Below are 17,851 nucleotides of genomic sequence, written 5' to 3'. Positions count from 1 at the left end.
CAGGTGATTTTACAACGGAGAAATGTTTCGCTTTTGGCTACGTGGGCCAGTTTTGCCCGTCGCATGAAAATTCAAACCTTGCGTGTTTAAACGTCTGAATGTCTCTGTTGGGGCAGAATTTTGGGAGGTTGATAATTCAGTGGAGGCGAATGAAAAGAAAGGCCATTTTTGGTGTGGAAAAGGACACGCTTTCCTGTTGTTCCCCCGCGGGAGCCGGTTTTGTGACTGAAATGGACAGTGAAGCTGGTTAAGGTTGGCGGGGGGGGCTGTTCCGCCCCGCCCTGGTAATGAACGACCTCAGCTGTTTTGCTTAGTTCCGCTCCAGATTCGGTCAGTGCGTTCTGCAAACTGCGACTGGCATGACCGTGCCCGTAGCCCTGCTGCTGGGGCGCCGGCAGGGAGGAGAGGGGCGTCCGTTGGGTGCTTGCCATCCTGTGTCTGGAGAAAAATCGCTGCGACTTTCTCAGACTCCAGGAAGAACTTTCCTGTCCCCTCTCGCAGGCTTTCCGACCAGGAGAAGGAGCAAATATCCACCCAACTCGGTGCCCTGAAGGAGATTTACCATCAGCTCTGCGGCGACACCGCGGAACGGCTGCAGCAGCTTCAGAGCCAGCTGGCTCAGGAGACGGAGCACAAGGTACCTTTCCCCTTTGCCTCCGGGCGTGCACGTGGCTTTGCTCGGTTGTGTGTCTCATGACCACCAGCCATTCGCGGCCTGTCGACTTGGTTATTAATCTCACACGATCAGCCACCCTTCCATGCTGTCCCACATGCTGCACTCGGGGGTCCGGGCTGAGTTGGTGACCGGAGGCCACGTAGAAGAGGCTTTCGTATGGTCACAGGGTGTTAGGGGCCGGCTCTCCCCTGCAGCCTTGTTCATCGGGGCTGCTCTTCGTGCCACAGAGCTGACTTAATCTTGTAAAGGGCAGGGGGGGCGGTGGACTCCGTGAATAGGCGGAGTGGCCGGGGGGCGGGGGGTCCTTTCAGGTTTTTAAATGGAGAGAGCACAGGCCTGTAGGACGGGGGCGAGGCCCGCAAGCAGAGCTTGGTTTGGGAGGCAAGGAGAGGGGGCTGGGCTCGAGCAATGGGGTTTTTTTGCATTCATAACGGATGCAGCAAGCTCAGAGTTGCTACCAGAGACTCAGCCCTGGCGCAAATTAAACTCTTCCTGCAAGGGTATTTTGGTGCCTCTCTGGCCAGAAGGCCAGCTGCATACGGGCAGGCACACGGGCGACCTTTCTGCAGCTAGAGCGGGGCTCGTGAGCAAGAGACTTGCCTGGACTAGCAGGGAATTGAGTCCGGAATGCCACCCAGAGACCGTCACTGACTGAGTCGCAGGACCCCCGCCCATCTCCCATTTGCATCCAGTCACGTCCCTGTCCATCACTGTCATGTCACGCTCCTGCGCTCGGCGGGACGGGTTTGAAGGGCCTCCCGATCGCCTCTTCTCTTGGTGTTCGCTGTCTTCAGTCATCCATGGATATTCTTGTATGTGTATGTAAATGTGTATACATGTGTCCGAAGGGTAGGGCTGGGTGTTTGCTTGTGGGCTCCCTCTATTTTGAAGCGCTGGCCAACTCGGGCCTGATTTTGTGATCGCCGAAACGGACACGGGGTTAGCGAGTGAAATCCCAGCCCAGCCGATCAAGAGAAAAGGAGGGCGAGGGCATTGAGTTTAGTGATGGGAAATGGAAATTCCCGCTCGTGCGGTGCTGCGTGCATACAAACAAAAGCAGCGTATTTCGATAGAGACGTGTTTCTATTGTGGTTCAGATCTCTCCGTCCAGTGATTTCTACTTGGGTGGGGGAGGGAGTTTTAGTGCAGCTCATTTGAGCACGCTTTCCAGCAACAGAAGTCTCATGGTGCCAGGACAGCAATGCCTCCAGGCTCAGCGGTAGCGATCTCCCCAGCTAAATTGTCATGTCATTAAGCCGCCTGTCATTGCTGCCAGAAGGGAAGCTAAGAATAGCCCTGTGGGTCCTATGATGCTCCACAGAAAGGGAAAGCTTCATACAAATGTCTTCCCTCTAGTTTGCTGGGGGTTTTTTATACGGTTTGAAAACATTTTTTTTAGGGGGGCTGTCCCCATTTCCTTTTACATATCTGCTTTGCAGAAAGGGGCGTATTTTGCTTCCTGATTAGTCCCACGATTGGAACGGAGAGTAGTAACCAGCCCAAAAGTTGGAGGACGTTAGAACTCGTTATAAGAGGCTGCCCTAGGGCTTCGGGGCCCGTCTGAGGGTCGTAGCGTGGAACAGTCGCTTCACAGTAGAAGGGGGCCCATAACCAACGGTTCCCAGGCGCTTGCTGAGACTCAGTGAAAGGATATGAAATGAAAACAGGCTGAACAAAGGCCAAAGCGCCGGGCGTGCGCCCTTGAGCATGATGTGTCCCTGTACAGTTTGTGTTTCACGTCAAGTGTGGTTACAATTAACTGACATCCTTGCTTCCAAGTTTCACTAACCCTCTGGAATTTTACACGCCAAACCCCGCACAAGGCGGAAAGAGGACGACCTGCCGGGGCGGGGGCGGGGGCGGGGGGCGTTTCTTTTTTGGCAAAAGCAAACCGTCGCATGCTGGACGCTAACCCCAAGCTTTACACTGTGTGTGTGATACGGCTGAGCTGCTCCATAAGGCTCTGTCTCTAACTGCTCCAGGCTCACCCTGCAACTCCGGTAAGTAAACGCCTTTTATGTCCCTCTCTCTCCTGTCTGTCTGTGGCGTGTTCAGTCTGGACCGTGCGTGCTGTGGTCTGAGAGAGGTGTAGCGCCGTCTCTCAGTGCCCCCGTCTAGCCGGTTAAAAAGAGTGAGGGGAAATCCAGACCCACTTCCTGGGAGTTGTGTGTTGGTGGGCGGCAGCGCTGGGCCCTGGGGGGCGATAAGGTGTCACATTTGCAGAGAGAGAAATGGAAGCGTCTTAAAGACAGGAAGTGACTTGCTCGCGTCAGTCACAAAATCCAGGTTCCCGTGTGCCCCTCTGCGTGGGAATCCCCTCGGGGTATCTTCCCGGGTCCCGGTCTCTCGGACCCAAGGGGTGGGAGTGTGGAACCCAGTAGCGCCGCTGCGTCACGCCCATTCCCTTGCCTTTGAGAATCCCCCTCCCTCCTGAGCAGCCCCCTGCTTAGGCTCAGGCCCCCAAGAAAAAGGCTTCCCGGAAATACCCGAGGCCGCTGTTAATTTCTGAGCGTCGGCCCGGATCATGGCGTGTTCCACCCTAATGTGGGCCAATGCCGGCCTGCAGGCTGGTTCCAGTCGGCGAGGGTTGGCCCTTGGCCGGCCCCCACGTGGCAGGTGGGGGGACCACAGCTCCCGCTGGCCGCAGACCCCTGCGATCGCCTGTCCCGGCAGCTGTGGAGGTAAACGCAGCAGCAGCGACCCACCCGGCAGAACCACCGCCATTTTATTGCCCGCCCTGGCCTAGAGCCAAGTTCTTCCCAAGGCCTTGCCTTAGCTCCCAGAGCGATGGTTTGTTTCTACGCTACTCCAGTGAGGGAGCCTGCTTGCATGGGCAAAGGCAGCTTCCCTGCCCTTTGGTGCATGGCTGGCGGCTGTCCCTGGAGCGCCGATCTCTGCCCCGAGGTTCCCTCTTTCTGTTGGTGGCTGGATCTTCAGAGCTGCAGGGCAAGGCGGGGGGGGGGGGGTTCCGATCTATGGAAGGTGCTTTTTCATTGGTTCTTTTGCCTCCCCGGGAGCCCAGACTGGGCTTCGTCTCATCCCTTCCCCTTTGGAAGGAAACGTGGAACGTCTCAGGGCTGTGTCTGTCTCCGTGTCTCTTTCCGCGGGGCGTTGGGGGGCGCTGGGCTTTGCCGCTTGCCGCTTTGCTGCGAGATCACAAGAGAGGGTGCCAGAAATGGCGCCGTGCTGCCGGGCGGGGGCCAGAGGCGCTCGAACAGCCCGTACCCGGCCGAAAGCGCATCGCTGCTCCCACGAGGGAGAGGCCCTCGGGGCTGCACTTCCTACCCATTGGGGGCTGCTCTCTCGTCCTTTTAGTCTCCCCTCTCGCCCCCTTTGTCCTGGAAACTGAGACCTCCCTGGACTTGACGGGCTGTAGTCACTTGAAAGGCAGATTTGCTGTTGGCAGCCTCTGGGGTTCTGATCTGATTGGTATTTTCTCTTTCCGTTTTTAGGGCTGCGACCCGGTGGCGGGAGTGATAGACTTGGGCACGGTGGAAATATTCCCGATCTTTGGGGCCCTGCAGAAAGGTCTCCTAGACCAGGACACGGGCCTGGAGCTGCTGGCGGCTCAGGTTATCACATCTGGCTTAATCGTTCCCGAGACCAGCGAGAGACTCTCTTTGGCGGACGGGCTGGCGAGAAACCTCATTGATCACCGCATGCTCCAGCAGCTGCGGGAGCTACAGGAGACCCTTCTTCTGATCCGCCAAAGGCACGTGGAAGGAAACCGGTGGCTGCCTGTTGTCTCTGCAATAGAAGAGGGACAGATCAGTGAGGACCTCGGCCTGATGATTTTAGAAGTTCACCTGGTGACGGGGGGATTTATGGATCCTTCGCGCCAGGGCCACATCAGCTTGGAAACGGCTGTGGACGAAGGCCTCATCTCGACTCAGCTTCAGGCAAAACTGGCTTCTCGCTTGAGCTCTTGCAGAAATTTGATCGACCCCAACACGGCCAAGAAAATCAGCCTGACCGAGCTAATGCAGCGTTGTATCATTCACCAGGAGACCGGCCTCAGGTTGCTGCCCGTCAAGCAGCTCGCAGGCGGGATGGTGAGCCTGAAATCGGGCCGGAAAGTTAGCATCTTCCGAGCGGTCCAGGAGGGGCTCATAGACCGGCAAGTCACGGTGCGGCTGTTGGAAGCTCAGCTGTTTGCCGGGGGCATTGTAGACCCCCGAACAGGGCACAGACTGACTGTGGACGAGGCCGTGAGGCATAATTTGATTGACCAGGACCTGGCGTGTGCGCTCTTGATCCGACAGCTTCAGACAGGCGGTGTTATCGATCCCGTCACGGGGGAGAGACTGACCATCGATGAAGCCGTCAAGAGAGACTTAGTAGCCTCGAGGATCGCGCTGGTGATCCTGGAATCCCTTCGGTCCTTTGTGGGGCTGCTGTGGCCTGAATCGGGCGAGATCCTCCCTGTGGCAAGCGCCCTCGAGCAGGGTGCCCTGTCCACTGACGTGGCTCATAAGGTTCTTAGGAACCGGCAACACATCAAGGCTCTTTTCATCCCAGAAACTGCCGAGGTCGTGACCTGGAAGAAAGCAGTTGAGCATGGCCTCTTGGAGAGAGACGTTGCCAAGAAGCTCAAATCTGTCGTCGTCCCGGACATGATGCCCGGGATGCAGCTGGCAGGAGCTGGCAAACTGAGCCTGGGCTCTGCAGGGAAGAGCCCCCTGTGCCACGAGGACCAAAATCCCCCTCGGCTACAGAGCGGTGACGATAGACTGATCTTCCACCTGATGACCCGCAGCTATATCAACATCCACAATGGCCACAAGGTGCTCCTGGTAGATGGGGTGTTGAATGAGCTCACCAAAGCCGTTCTACAGGCGCAAGCAAATGGGGCAAGTGCTCACCCGCTGGACGTTACCAGCGAGCGTTACAAAGTTCTTGAGGAGCTTCAAGGTGGGGAGAACACCACGGCTGACAGGGAACCCTGCAATGATTTGGCTTTGAAGCAACGGGAGTTTCAGTATACCCCTATGAAAGACGTGCCACGCAGGACTTCTCTGGACGACCGAACTCCAGCGGCACAGAGTCCATCCAAGTATAAAGACCAAACTGTGGATCTGAAGGAGCAGGAAGAGAGCTCTGTACTACGAGCATCCATGAAGAGTGAAATGGAGGCCAAAGCCGGAGGAGAGCAAAGGCTGAATATCACCCAGCGTGGAAATCACATAGAATTGTCTAGTCAAGGACCCGCGAGTGACCCCATTGGAATGAGCTTGGCGACATGGCCCCGAGAAGCGAAGGAAACGCTGGTGGAGATGGCGAGAGATTCCAAGGCTGCTCAACTTCTACTAGACAAAGTCCAAGGTGGAGTCCCTGAAATGGTCAGAGATGGTGCGAGCCGGCGAGCTGTGGATGTCTCAGAGAGCACGGCGAAGCCACGACACATGCAAGCGAGAACTCGGAGAAGGGTGGAACCGGAAGTAGAGTCGCAAGCGGCTATTGAGCATTTGTTGAATTCGGAAAACGCAAAGAGCAGATCAGTGAAGAGAGAGGAAATCCTGCCTCTTAACGCTGACGGGGAGGAGCAAATGGAAGAAACTGCAGGTGCAAGAGGATGGGAGGTTGAAGAAAGGGATGTGGAAGATTTATCAGTTGATTTCGGAAGCGGTGACAGTTCTGTGCTACCCAAACATTCCCCGGAACTGGGAGAAGAGGGCACTTTAACACAACTGATGGCACAACTCCAAAGCGGGGGTATATACAACGAACAGACAGGCAGGAATCTTCTTCTGAATGAAGCCATAGCTTGTGGGGTAGTGTCCAGCCACACAGCTGTCAAACTGATGGAGAAAATGAAAATGTTCAGTGGATTCTTTGACTCGCACACGTGCGAATCGTTAACCACCGAAGAAGTCATTAGTGAAGGTCTGATGGACGAGGCTCTTCTGCACAAGGTGCTCACATCTGACAAAGCCGTAAGTGGCGTTCTCGACCCATGTAACAACATTGTCTGCTCTGTCAAGGACGCGGCTGACGTTGGCCTGCTGGACGAAGAAACAGCTCTGAGAATTTTAGAAGGGCAGGTAGTTACTGGAGGAATTGTTGATTTGAAACGAGGCAAAAAAATCTCAGTCACGTTGGCTTCGAATCTTGGCTTGGTCAAGCCCGTGAGTCAAGAGGAACTTATAAAGTTAGAGAAAGCTGCAAAAGGAAAAGACACTGATGAGGAAACTAAACAGAAGCTCATTAGATTACAGGCTGAAACCAGTGGGATTTTGGATCCTAAAACTAAAGAACCGTTAACGATTGTCCAGTCAGTTGAAAAAGGGCTACTCGATAAGGGGAAAGCCCTTCAACTCTTGACCAAGCAGATAGCAGATGGAGGAATTATTCACCACGTGTCTGGAATGAGACTTTCCGTAAACAATGCGATGAAACATGGATTGATTGATCAAAGCTTGTATGAAGAACTCACCCAGGTGGAAAGTGTGTGTCTGCGCCAGTACGTTCATCCAGAAACAAAAGAACGCGTATCCTTAGAGCATGCAGTGTCCTTAGGGCTAGTGAACTTGGACTTGCATGATAAAGTGCTGGAAATTCAGGCTTTGAGCGGAAGCATTATGGACCCTGTTTCTGGCCAGAGGCTGGCTTTGTCTAAAGCTGTAAAGGAAGGATTGTTACCGGAGCCGGTTATGGAAAAGGCAGCGTCATCTTCCGAACTGAAACATGGCATCGTAGATCCCGAGAGCTGCATGATCCTTCCCTATTCGGAATGCATAAAGAAATGTAAAATTGACATTGAATCCGGCCAAAGGTATCTGGCACTCGCTCCCTTCCGAGCAATTCAGGACAGGGCGACGGGGGCCGCGCTGACATGCGCTCAGGCCGTGCAGCGGGGGGAGGTGGACCTGTGGCCCTCCTTGAGAGTACTGCAGGCTCAAGCTGCCACGGGGGGCGTTGTGGACGGTGCCACAGGTGAAAGGTTGTCTTTGCTGCCTGCGGTGGAGCGGGGCGTGATGGATGAAGAAATGGGGCGAATCATTGCCTCTCACCAGATGGCGGTCGGGGAGATTGTTGACGCCAAGAGTGGGACAAAGGTGACTTCAAAGGAAGCTGTGGAAAGAGGATTAATCGGCCCAAACTTATTGGCTGCTGTTCAGGAAGGGGTTTGGCCACCCAATGACAAATCTGCTCCCGAAGAGTGGGGGGAAACTAAAGGCCATTCCGGGCCATTCCTACAAAACGGAAGACCCAACGAGAAAAGCTTGGCCGCGTATAGTCCTGCCACGGGTGAAGAACGCAGAGCCAGACGCGACGCTGTGGGCACCAGGGCAGCGGGAGGTGCGGCAGATGCTGCCCGCTCACAGAAGACAATGAGTGTCGGGAAAGAGGAGGAGCTGAAATCACGCCCTTCAGAGGACGGTGTCGTGGGTCAACTTCTAGGAGAGGCCGAGTTGGCCCCTGAGCCGCCCCAAGGATCAGCCACAATGCCTGTAGCTCCAGACGTGGCAATAAAGACCCAGAAAAAAGAAATTGGGAAAACCAGATCCCAGGAACCCTGCAAGGAGGAGTTGGAGTCAGTGGAAGTAGCTCGCACAGAAGAGGAGAGAGAGGGCTGGGGGGCAGAGAATGAGCAGTCGTTTGCTGGAGAAGCCAGCCATCCAAGGGAGGAGGGCAAAGGAGAGCAAGAGGGAGCCTTTGTTAGCAAAGCTAGGGGTCTGGAAAAGACACGTACGGCTTCTGAAGTCGGTGAGCGATGCTTAGATGAGAGAAGGGAGGGGTTGAAAGCAGACGAGGCAGCACCGAAAGAATCCATTTCTGTGGCTCGGCGAGAGGAAGAAATCATCGGCATCAAGGCTAAGGAACGCTTCCAGATCGCAATTCGCGATAAGCATATTGGAGACCCTCCAGTAGATACAATAACGGCGAAACACCCCGAGCCACAGAGACCCGAGGCAAAACTTCCTGCGCTCAGGAGTCCTGGTGTTCCAGAAATATTGAGTGAGGCTAATATAACACCCCTGGGAAAGAAGCAAGCTGGGAAAAAGACTCCAAAGCAGATCAACATCCCAGGAGAAACCACTAAGCCGGAGAAATCGTCCAAGAAAAAACAGACCCTTGCCATTCCAGATTCCAAAGAAACCATGATAAGAAAGGTCAAGGAGGAATTGATGTCAAGTATTCAGGAATCAAAGCGTAAAGCCACCCCCGAGAAAGCAGCGGGGGGGTTGCTGAGCGGTCTGGCTGAACGAAAGCCAACAGAGATTAGTGAGGAACAGGTTCCTGACAGAAAAAAGGAGATTACATTGGGCCCGAAGGAGAATGACACAGATGATCAGAAAGTCATTCTTGCCCCAGAGAGAGATGCATTCCAAGAGGCAATCGGAGAGGAAATCAGAAAGGGTGAAGACACCTCTGTGACAGATGAATCAGAGGGAAGTATACCCGAAGCGCTGACCAAGGAGGAAACCAAATATCTGGTATCCACCTCAGCATGTATAGCAGAGGAAAGAACACCAGAGTTAATCACCAGAGAGGAATCCACAGGTGATCTAGACCCCTCTGTAATCCTTGAACTAGAAAAGCAAACTCTAAAAGAAACGAGCCCGAAATTCACCAAGGATGAAGCAGGGTCCTCTACAGGCTTCACGTCAGAAGGAAAGACACCCCAGGAAATCGTGAGAGAAGACGGCATCAGTGACCAAGAACCGCCGTCGACAATGGCAGAAAGGGAGAGATGGCAAGATCCATCAAAGGAATCTGCAAAACCAACCAAGGTAACTTTTTTTTTTTTTTTAAATTCCTGGATCTTTAGGTGTATTTGGGGTAGGGATGTTAAAGTGTAGACGAGCTGACTACTTGCATTCCCCCCCCTTGCTGTCTCCAGATCAGAGGCAGGAGGGGACGGGGGGAAGCGGGAGCCAGCTTAAAAGCCTGTTCCCCCCAGCAGCATCTCCACAGTGCAGGGATGGGGAGGCAGAGGTGCAGCAGCCCTGTGGCTCTGCCTATTAAATGTAGTAAGAGCTGAGAGATGTGCGGCAGCTGCACGCCTGTCTCCTGCGACGTTTAACCTGCAGAGCTGCAGCGGGGGTAGCGAGAGCCCCTTCCCCCTTGTCGACGAATCGAGTAGCCGATGGACATTCCGTCGACTTCTCGATTCGCTGACGAATCGACATGTACCGTCCCTGCATTGATGCCAGGGAGCAGGACGTTGGACGAGCAAAGTTGACAGCGAGAAGGATGAATGCAGTGAGGGAGGGACCCGCTGGGATCTGCAGCTCCAGAAGCTAGACAGGAATTGACTTGGCAAATGAAACTGATGTACAGGGGGAAGCATGTGGCCCTCCATTATAAACAGCAGCGACGTGAGCCGATTGCATAGCTGCTGGATGAGAACGCTGCGGCTGTGATGCTCTTTTTAATTTTCCTCTGGCAAAGAGGGCACGTTTTACTTCTCCCTAGTTAACCTTGCAGATAAGATTAGCAAGTGAGCCGTCTCTACTGTGGCAAATTGCGGAGAGCGAGGGAGTAGCAGAGTGCTTTGATGGCCTTTTCCCTCGCCCTGAAGCATGTTTTGTCTTTTGACTCCACAGACTGTGGCCAGCAAACAACTGTGTCTGGAACACGACGAGAGGCTGGTGTCTTATCTGTCCATGCTGCGAGACATTGAGATGAAAATCAAACAGGTTCAGCCTTCGGAGCTGAGTTTAGACGCGCTGCGAGACCTGCTGCGTCAGGCGGAGGTGCGGCGGGGAGGGGCACTGTACTCAAATTAATCTGGCTTCAATGCTCTTCTGCTTTCTGGGCAAGTTCTTGTAGGGTTCATGCTCGGGGCTGCAGCTGCGGCTTGCTGTCTCTTGGGAGCACCGCGGGGAACGTTAGTCTGGAGTCTGAAGGATTCAGATGCAAACACGGAGCGTCTGTCTCTCCAGCTTTCGTTCTGGCTCCGGTCTTCATCTGTGCTTAGATAATACATTCTCTTACTTCACGCTTAGCTTTGCTGTCTGGAATGAATTGTAACCTGGCCAGAGGAAACTCGTTGGATGACGTGGTGGATGGTGATGAATCAGCCTCGCAGACATGCATGTTGTTTGCATCCAGTTTCATCCAGGCTTTGAGTTACTGAGGCTACGTCTGCCCTGCAAGAAAAAGCCCCTGGCACGGAGTAGGGATGTAGTCAGTCGACTACCCGATAAAGCGGGAGCTTATCTGGTAGTACTGTTGACTACGCCATCGCCCCCTCCTCCCCCATCCCCGCCGCTCTGCACTCTTAAAGGGAAGGTGTGCAAAGATACTGGTTCATTCTCTGGTCCCCCCGCCCCCCGTCTCAGGACAACCCTTATGCTGCCACTCTGCATTTTTAAAAGGGACACAGCAGAGGCAGCCAGCCCCCCCCCACCCCTCTCATGTGGGCCCCCCCTACCCCTCTCTTGCTGCCCCTCTGCATTTTTAAAGAGGACGCAGCATCAGCAGCCCCCCACAGCCCCGGCAGCCACTACTGTGTCTCTTTAAAAGGGCAGAGCGGCAGTGTGAGGGAAATGGGGGAGGGCAGGGGGGCCCCGACTGCTGCTGCGTCTTGGGCAGCGTGAGGGGGGGGCAGCTGCCACTGCTGCGTCCCTTTTAAAAATGCAGAGGGGCAGTGTGAGGGAAACGGGGGGGGCAAAGGGGCCGGCTGCTGCTGCTGCATCCTGGGCAGCGTGACGGGGATGGGGGGGGGGGGGGACCGGCGTCCCTTTTAAAAATGCAGAGGGGCAGCGTGAGGGTTGTGCTGAGACCCAGGGAGGGACCAGAGGATGAGCCAGCGTCTTTGCACACCGGCTCCTCTCTGTCCCTTTGAGAGAGCAGAGCGGCAGCCGGGAGCTGTCCGGGAGCGTGTAAAGTGCCCTTCCGTAAGGACTAGTCGACTAGTAAATCAATCGATCCTTAACATCCTTAGCACGGAGGCACGACGCCTGAGTCCGTTGCCTCGGGTAGCGTAGACGTTTGGGCTCGGACACCAGTGTTCCCTCTAATCTCTTCCACCCATGGGTGGATTTTTTCCCATCCACGTGTGGAATACATTTGTTGATGTGCACTGAGGCACGTGTGAAAGTGCACCACCCACAGAAAGACAAAACCTAGCTGGGGGCGCTCTGCTCAGCGGCATTTGGGTTTCTCCAGAGCAGCTGCACAAGACACTCCCCCCTTGCACCGCCTTGAGCCCGAACGTCTGTGCTGCTCCTTCATCTTTAGACCCAGCAGTGTGAGCCAGTTGACCCCGGTTCTGAGACGGGAGGGGAGGGGGGCGTTGTGTGTGTGCTGTGTAGCTGTCCCCTGTGAGAGTATGAAATCGCGGCTCGGACTTCATGAGACTGTCTTGCCTCAGGCCCTGGAGGTGGAATTAAAGGATCTGTCCTCTCCGGTGCATCGGGAGCTGGAATCCGTGAAGTCGTTCGTGGCCGGCCGGCCCCGAGACGTCCCTGAGCAGTTGCTGAAAGCCGTGGCGAAAGATGCCAAGAACCTGCAGAAGTCTTTCAGCTCCGTGAGCGACGCCTTGGGCGCCTGGCTGCTCACGCTACGCGCTGCCGCGGGCACGGAAAAGGTACCACTCAGACAGACGCGTCTCCTCCCTCCTCTGGGGGACCTTGGCACGTCTTCCTGGGGGAGCGTCCTGGTTTAATTCGCGTGCTCTTCCTTTGAAGGCTAAAATCTTAACTCAGCATGAAAGGCTTGAGGGGAAGTTGGAGGAGTTGCAGAACTGGGTCTGCCATGCCGCCTTATCTCTGGACAGCAGCGATTCCCACAGGGCAGCCAGCGGGAACAGCTCAACGCGCCGCCTCCAACGCTCTACGGTAACCATAGCAACACCAGCCCTAATCCTGAGGGATAAAATTGCTGCCGCCTCTCTAGGGAAAGGGGAAGGCTTTGAATCCAGCCTTCCTCCCAGATGCTTTGTGGCTCGCCCTTTGTGGATCCTTGGGCAAGGAGAGGCCCACGTGGCAGCCTATTTCGTGGCCCTTGCGCTCTCAGGAGCAGGCGTCGTAAGGGGACAGAGGAGCCGGGGGTTTTATTTTCCTGGTTTGTCTCCCCAACAAGCGAAACATCCTGCTGCTGAGCCCCTCAGCGACCATGGGGAACCGAATAGCAAACTCCTCCAGAGCCGTATCTGGAGCGACGCAGTCTCGGGACCCTCCCTTGTGGGCCTCACACCGGTCTGGGGGGGTGTCCTCATGGCTCGCAGAACTCTGCGTTTGAGACCCAGGCAGTGCGGGGCGGGGGAGGCGCTGGGAGAAGAGGCAGCTCCCGGACCCTCCTGCCGCGCTGTTCTCTGCAGAATGGGGAAGCTGGACGTGAGAACTTCAGAACAGCCGGGCTGGGTCCGACCAAAGGTCCATCCATCCCAGGGCCTGTCGGCCGACCGTGGCCAGTGCCAGGTGCCCCAAAGGGAGTGAACAGAACAGGGAACCATCAAGCAGCCCCTCCCCCGTCGCCCCTTCCCAGCTTCTAACTAGGGATGTAATTGTGAAGTCGATTCACCAATAAGCAAAAGTTTCTCATTTAATGCTGTAGGCTACATGCATTCCCCCTCCTTCCCTGCCAGTAAGGCTACGTCTACACTGGCATGATTTTCTGGAAATGCTTTTAACAGAAAAGTTTTCTGTTAAAAGCATTTTCGGAAAAGCGCGTCTAGATTGGCAGGACGCTTTTCTGCAAAAGCACTTTTTGTGGAAAAGCGTCCGTGCCAATCTAGATGCGCTTTTCTGCAAAAAAGCCCCAATCGCCATTTTCGCCATCGGGGCTTTTTTGCGGAAAACAAATCTGAGCTGTCTACACTGGCCCTTTTGCGCAAAAGTTTTCCGGAAAAAGACTTTTGCCCAAACGGGAGCAGCACAGTATTTCTGCAAAAACACTGACAATCTTACATGAGATCGTCAGTGCTTTTGCGGAAATTCAAGCGGCCAGTGTAAACAGCTGGCAAGTTTTTCCGGAAAAGTGGCTGATTTTCTGGAAAAATTGGCCAGTCTAGACACAGCCTAAATGTTTTAGCCGGCTGGCCAGCAGCCCGGCTCTCGCTGGGTCCAGGACCTACCCCTGCTGCGGCTCTGCATTTAAAGTGTATTAAGAGCCCGTGGGCAGGCAGCCCGGCTCCGTTCCGGCTCTTGCTGGGTCCCGGAGCTCAGACCTGACCTGGACAGGGCTACTGCCACCCTGCGCTGCCTCTGTATCTGTCAGTGCGGGGCGACAGACAGCTAGTCCAAGAGGGGAGCTGGTTTTTAAACTGGCTCCCCTCATGGACCAGCTCCTACTTGGCACCCTGTGATACAGAGGAAGCAGCGCAGAGTGGCAGGGGGCTCCTCGGGATTGGGGCCAGAGTGCACTGGCTGCCAGCCTCACCCCTGGGGACTATAGAATAGTCAAGTATCCGATAAGAATTCACGAGGTTAATCGACGATTCAGTTAACCGATATCTAACATCCCTCTACTGACACACGGGCTGGGGACACCATCCCTGGCTCATCGCCACTGATGGACCCAACCTCCGTGGATTTGTTGAGCTCTTTTTTGAAATCTGTTAAAGTCCTAAGCGGGCAAGAACAGCAGGTCCGTGCAGGGGAGTTTTCCGGCCCGTGCAGGGGAGTTTTCTGGCCCGTGCAGGGGAGTTTTCTGGCCCGTGCAGGGGAGTTTTCCGGCCCGTGCAGGGGAGTTTTCCACCCCAGCTTGTCGCAAACGAAATGGCACGTTTCCGCTTGCGCTACGCGGAAGATCGGCACTGCCGCGGTTGATGTTCCGGGGTTCGATTGGGGGTAGTATAGACGCTCCCATCGGCCTCCCGCGCTGCGGATGGCGCAGAAACGTGATGCACAAACCGTCCATTCCTGCTATGTCACTTACACAGCTGGAGTTGCGTAGCTTACTTGGACCTTCCCGGGTAGTGTAGACGAGGCCTCGGTGTCTGCATGGGCGCAGTGTCTTGCTCTCGTGCTGGAGGTCTGGCTGGAATACCTCTCCTGCTGAGCTGTAGGTGTCTCTGTACCCATGAATCCTGACCCAAGCCAGCGGCACAGGAATGGGGTTGCCAGATGGTTTCAGGAAAAAAAAAAAAACAAACAGCCAAAAAACCCGCCTGGAAAAAGTTTGTTGAGCAAAAAAACCAAAAGGACCCTGAGAGCTGTTAAGCAAAAAAATCAAAACCAACCAAACCAAACACCCCACACCGTGGCCCCTTTAAAAAACATGTGGGGAGGCTTTTTGGCCCTAACAGGCTGCCGGCAGCCACCCACCTCCCTGTACCAGGCCAGACAGCTCCCCCGTAAGCACGAGGGTTGCCAGGCTGCCTCCGTATTGAGCCGGACTGCCCAGGATTTTTGCCTCCTGGCCAGGAAAAAATCAGAAAGTACCAGACATTTTAGGTGTCCGATATTTTCTGAATTTTTTTACTGGACAGGAGAGGAAAATACCGGACTGTCCGGTTCACTCCCGGACTGTCTGGTTCACTCCCGGACTGTCCGGTTCACTCCCGGACACCCGGTGACCCTAGTAGGAAAGTGCGCACAGACAGGAGCAGGCCTGCTGTCAAGGGGAGGCAAAGAAGGCCACTACACCAGGGTCCAGCGATTCGAAAGCGCCCAGAGCACCACATGCGCCAGGCAACACTGAGGTCTGTAGGGAAGGCGCACAATGGTCTGAGCAGGGCGAGGGCTGGCTGCCCTAGGCCCCGCACCTTCCACTGGAGGCCTCGCCCCTTCTGGGAGCATGGAGTCTCTCTCCCTTCCCATCTTGCCCAGGAGCCCAGCGAGGTGTTGGATCCCCTGGACAAGTCGTGTCCTTGACTAGCGTTTTCTCTCTCGTTTTCAGGAGCTGGAACAGCCCCTGGCTCAGGCCAGATCGGAGCTCGATGCCGCTGCTTTCGACATTCAGTTCTTCATCTCGGAGCACGCCCAGGACTTGAGCCCCCACCAGAGCCGGCAGCTGCTGAGGCTGCTCACCGAAGTGCAGAAGTCTTTCCGGGACCTTGCGGAGCGGGTGGCGGCTCAGGGGGAGGCCCAGCAGGTCTGTCTTGGGCCAGAGGAGCAGGCTGAGGAGGTGAAGGCCACGATGCCGGCTGTGCTTGGTTAACTGCCACGTGTTAGGCTGGCCATTCTGAGTGCCGGCTTGGGGGGGGCGCGTGACAGCACACGGCACCTCAGGACTTTCTTCCTTTCTGCCTGTTTGCTGTGCTCTCGGCTGTCCGCTCCAGAACGCCGCCCGAGGCGAGCTCAGGTCCACGTGTGTTGGTTCAGTGGAGCCAAGCTCGTCCCTGTAAGGTTCACGTTAGAAGAACCCTGCACAAACTCGCGCTGCTCGGCCCAAAGGATCCCCAGGGTTGCAAGCATCTCGTTGCCCTGACACGGGAACGGGCTGTGGACACGCGAGAACGGCCCGATGAATAATACGTAAACGTGGCAGCCCACGGCCGTTCCCACACGAGCGCCTGCTTCTCTGCCGTATTCCCCCAGCCCATGTAACTGCACGGACCTCTTCATGCCCGACACTTAATACTGTGATGTTGTATTAACAGTTGCTCTCGGTCACACTCTGCCTGTGCCATCTCTTTGTGTGTGTTAACCTGTTTGCTTTGCTTTTTTCAGATTCAGTGTGTGCCCATCCTAACCCCGGAAGAGCTCGCTTTGCAGCCGAAGAGCTCTTCAGAAGGCTCTTTCGAATGGCTTCTGTGGTTTCTCTTAAAGATTGAAAGAAATGACCGCAGCCTTGTGCACAAGTTTGTATGTTTAGTTGCTGCAGCACCAGGAAGAAACTGCCCCCTTCCCCCGCCCCTGCTGGCAAAGAGAGGGTTTTTGGAAGGACTGTGAGGGTCACACATCATGCTCAATTGCTCATACAGGCGCTTCTGTGTTGTGCACTCGTGGCAATAGCTAGGAATCGGATCAGCTACGGAAACGCTTTTCCTCCCCGCCGCGCTCAGGCCTGCTGTGGTGTCACAAATAAACCTGACCGGTCAGTGCTCCGAAGCTGCAGGGTTGTGTGATGCCAACTTCTGGCGCCTGGCTGGCCGTTCTAGAGGTGGCGTTAGGCGGGGGGCTGGCATATTTTAATTTTCTTGCAGGTAAGAGAGAGGCCAAAGCCAGAGCCACGTTTGGTGGGTCGCGCCGGGGAGGCCGGGCTGCGTGTTGGTGGCAGAACTTGGAACATTGCCTCTGGGAACTGATCAGAAATGTGTCAAATGGTTTCCCGTCAGGTTGAATGGTCTCCCGTCGTGAAGCCTGTGGGCCGGCCTGAGAGCGGCGGGCTTGAAAAGCGTTTCCCGCGCTGCTTCCTGTCCTAGCGGCGCTGAGACTGTAACTCTCCTGCCTTGCTTTTCAGAGACTGGCGGCCGTGGAGGAACAATGGGTTTTAAACTGACTCTTCCCTCCTCTCTCCCTGCCCCAGTCTCTCCAGGAGCAGCAAGCCCTGCGCAGTCACAAGCTGGAGGAGCTGTGTGCCTGGCTGGGTGAGGCAGAGAACACGCTGACAGGTCAGCAGGGAGCAGCCAATGGACGGGACCTGCCTGTGCTGCAGCAGAGGCAAAGCGAGGTGCAGGTCAGTGCTAGAAGAGCTGTGAACGTAACAGCCAGATGGGGTCAGCCCAAAGGCCCATCTCACCGATGCCGGGTGCCCCAGAGGGAGTGAACAGAACAGGGAGTCATCCAGTGATCCCGCCCCTGTTGCCTTTCCCAGACTCTGACAAACAGAGGCTAGGGACACAATCTCTGCCCATCCTGGCTAATGCACCTAACCTCCATGAATCTATCTAGTTCTTTTTTGAACCCTGTTAAGTCCTGGCCTTCCCAACATCCTCTGGCGAGGAGTTCCACAGGTTGACTGTGCACTGAGTGAAGAAAAACTTCCTTTGATTTGTTTTAACTTGCTACCTGTTCATTTCATTGGGTGACCCCTACTTCTTATATTGTGGGAACAAGTAAATAACTTTTTCTTATTTACTTTTCCCACACCTGTTACGATTGTATAGACCTCTCTCCTATCCCCCCTTAGTCTCCTCTTCTGGAAAGTCCCAGGCTTTTTAATCTCTCTTCATATGGGACCTGTTCCCAACCCTAATCGTTTTTGTTGCCCTTCTCTGAACCTTTTCCAATGCCAAGACACCTTTTTTCAGAGGAGGCGACCACGTCTGTACGCAGTGCTCACGATGTGGGCGTGCCGTGGATTTATACAGAGGCAATAAGATATTCTCTGTCTTAT

At 55.2% G+C, this 17,851-nt stretch overlaps 1 protein-coding gene across 25 annotated transcripts in view; it reads left to right on the top strand.

Annotated features, from left to right (window-relative positions):
• The window catches only part of MACF1 (microtubule actin crosslinking factor 1), a 299,184-nt gene that overhangs the window by 152,140 nt on the left and 129,193 nt on the right, over positions 1 to 17,851 (top strand). For 19 of the 25 annotated variants that reach the window (XM_075908725.2, XM_075908726.2, XM_089773477.1 and 16 more), the window contains 7 exons: positions 502 to 637; positions 4,129 to 9,411; positions 10,228 to 10,377; positions 12,000 to 12,215; positions 12,316 to 12,465; positions 15,470 to 15,697; positions 17,042 to 17,191. In XM_075908725.2, the coding sequence (XP_075764840.2) occupies positions 502 to 637; positions 4,129 to 9,411; positions 10,228 to 10,377; positions 12,000 to 12,215; positions 12,316 to 12,465; positions 15,470 to 15,697; positions 17,042 to 17,191 (6,313 nt within the window). The remainder of the gene's footprint in view (positions 1 to 501; positions 638 to 4,128; positions 9,412 to 10,227; positions 10,378 to 11,999; positions 12,216 to 12,315; positions 12,466 to 15,469; positions 15,698 to 17,041; positions 17,192 to 17,851) is intronic. The other 6 variants (XM_075908729.2, XM_075908727.2, XM_075908730.2 and 3 more) reach the window with 2 other exon arrangements.

This window comes from Pelodiscus sinensis, chromosome 26 (genome assembly GCF_052426305.1).
Source record: "Pelodiscus sinensis isolate ZL-2025 chromosome 26, ASM5242630v1, whole genome shotgun sequence".
Taxonomy (NCBI): domain Eukaryota; kingdom Metazoa; phylum Chordata; order Testudines; family Trionychidae; genus Pelodiscus; species Pelodiscus sinensis.
This window is presented reverse-complemented; position numbering and strand designations above follow the sequence as displayed.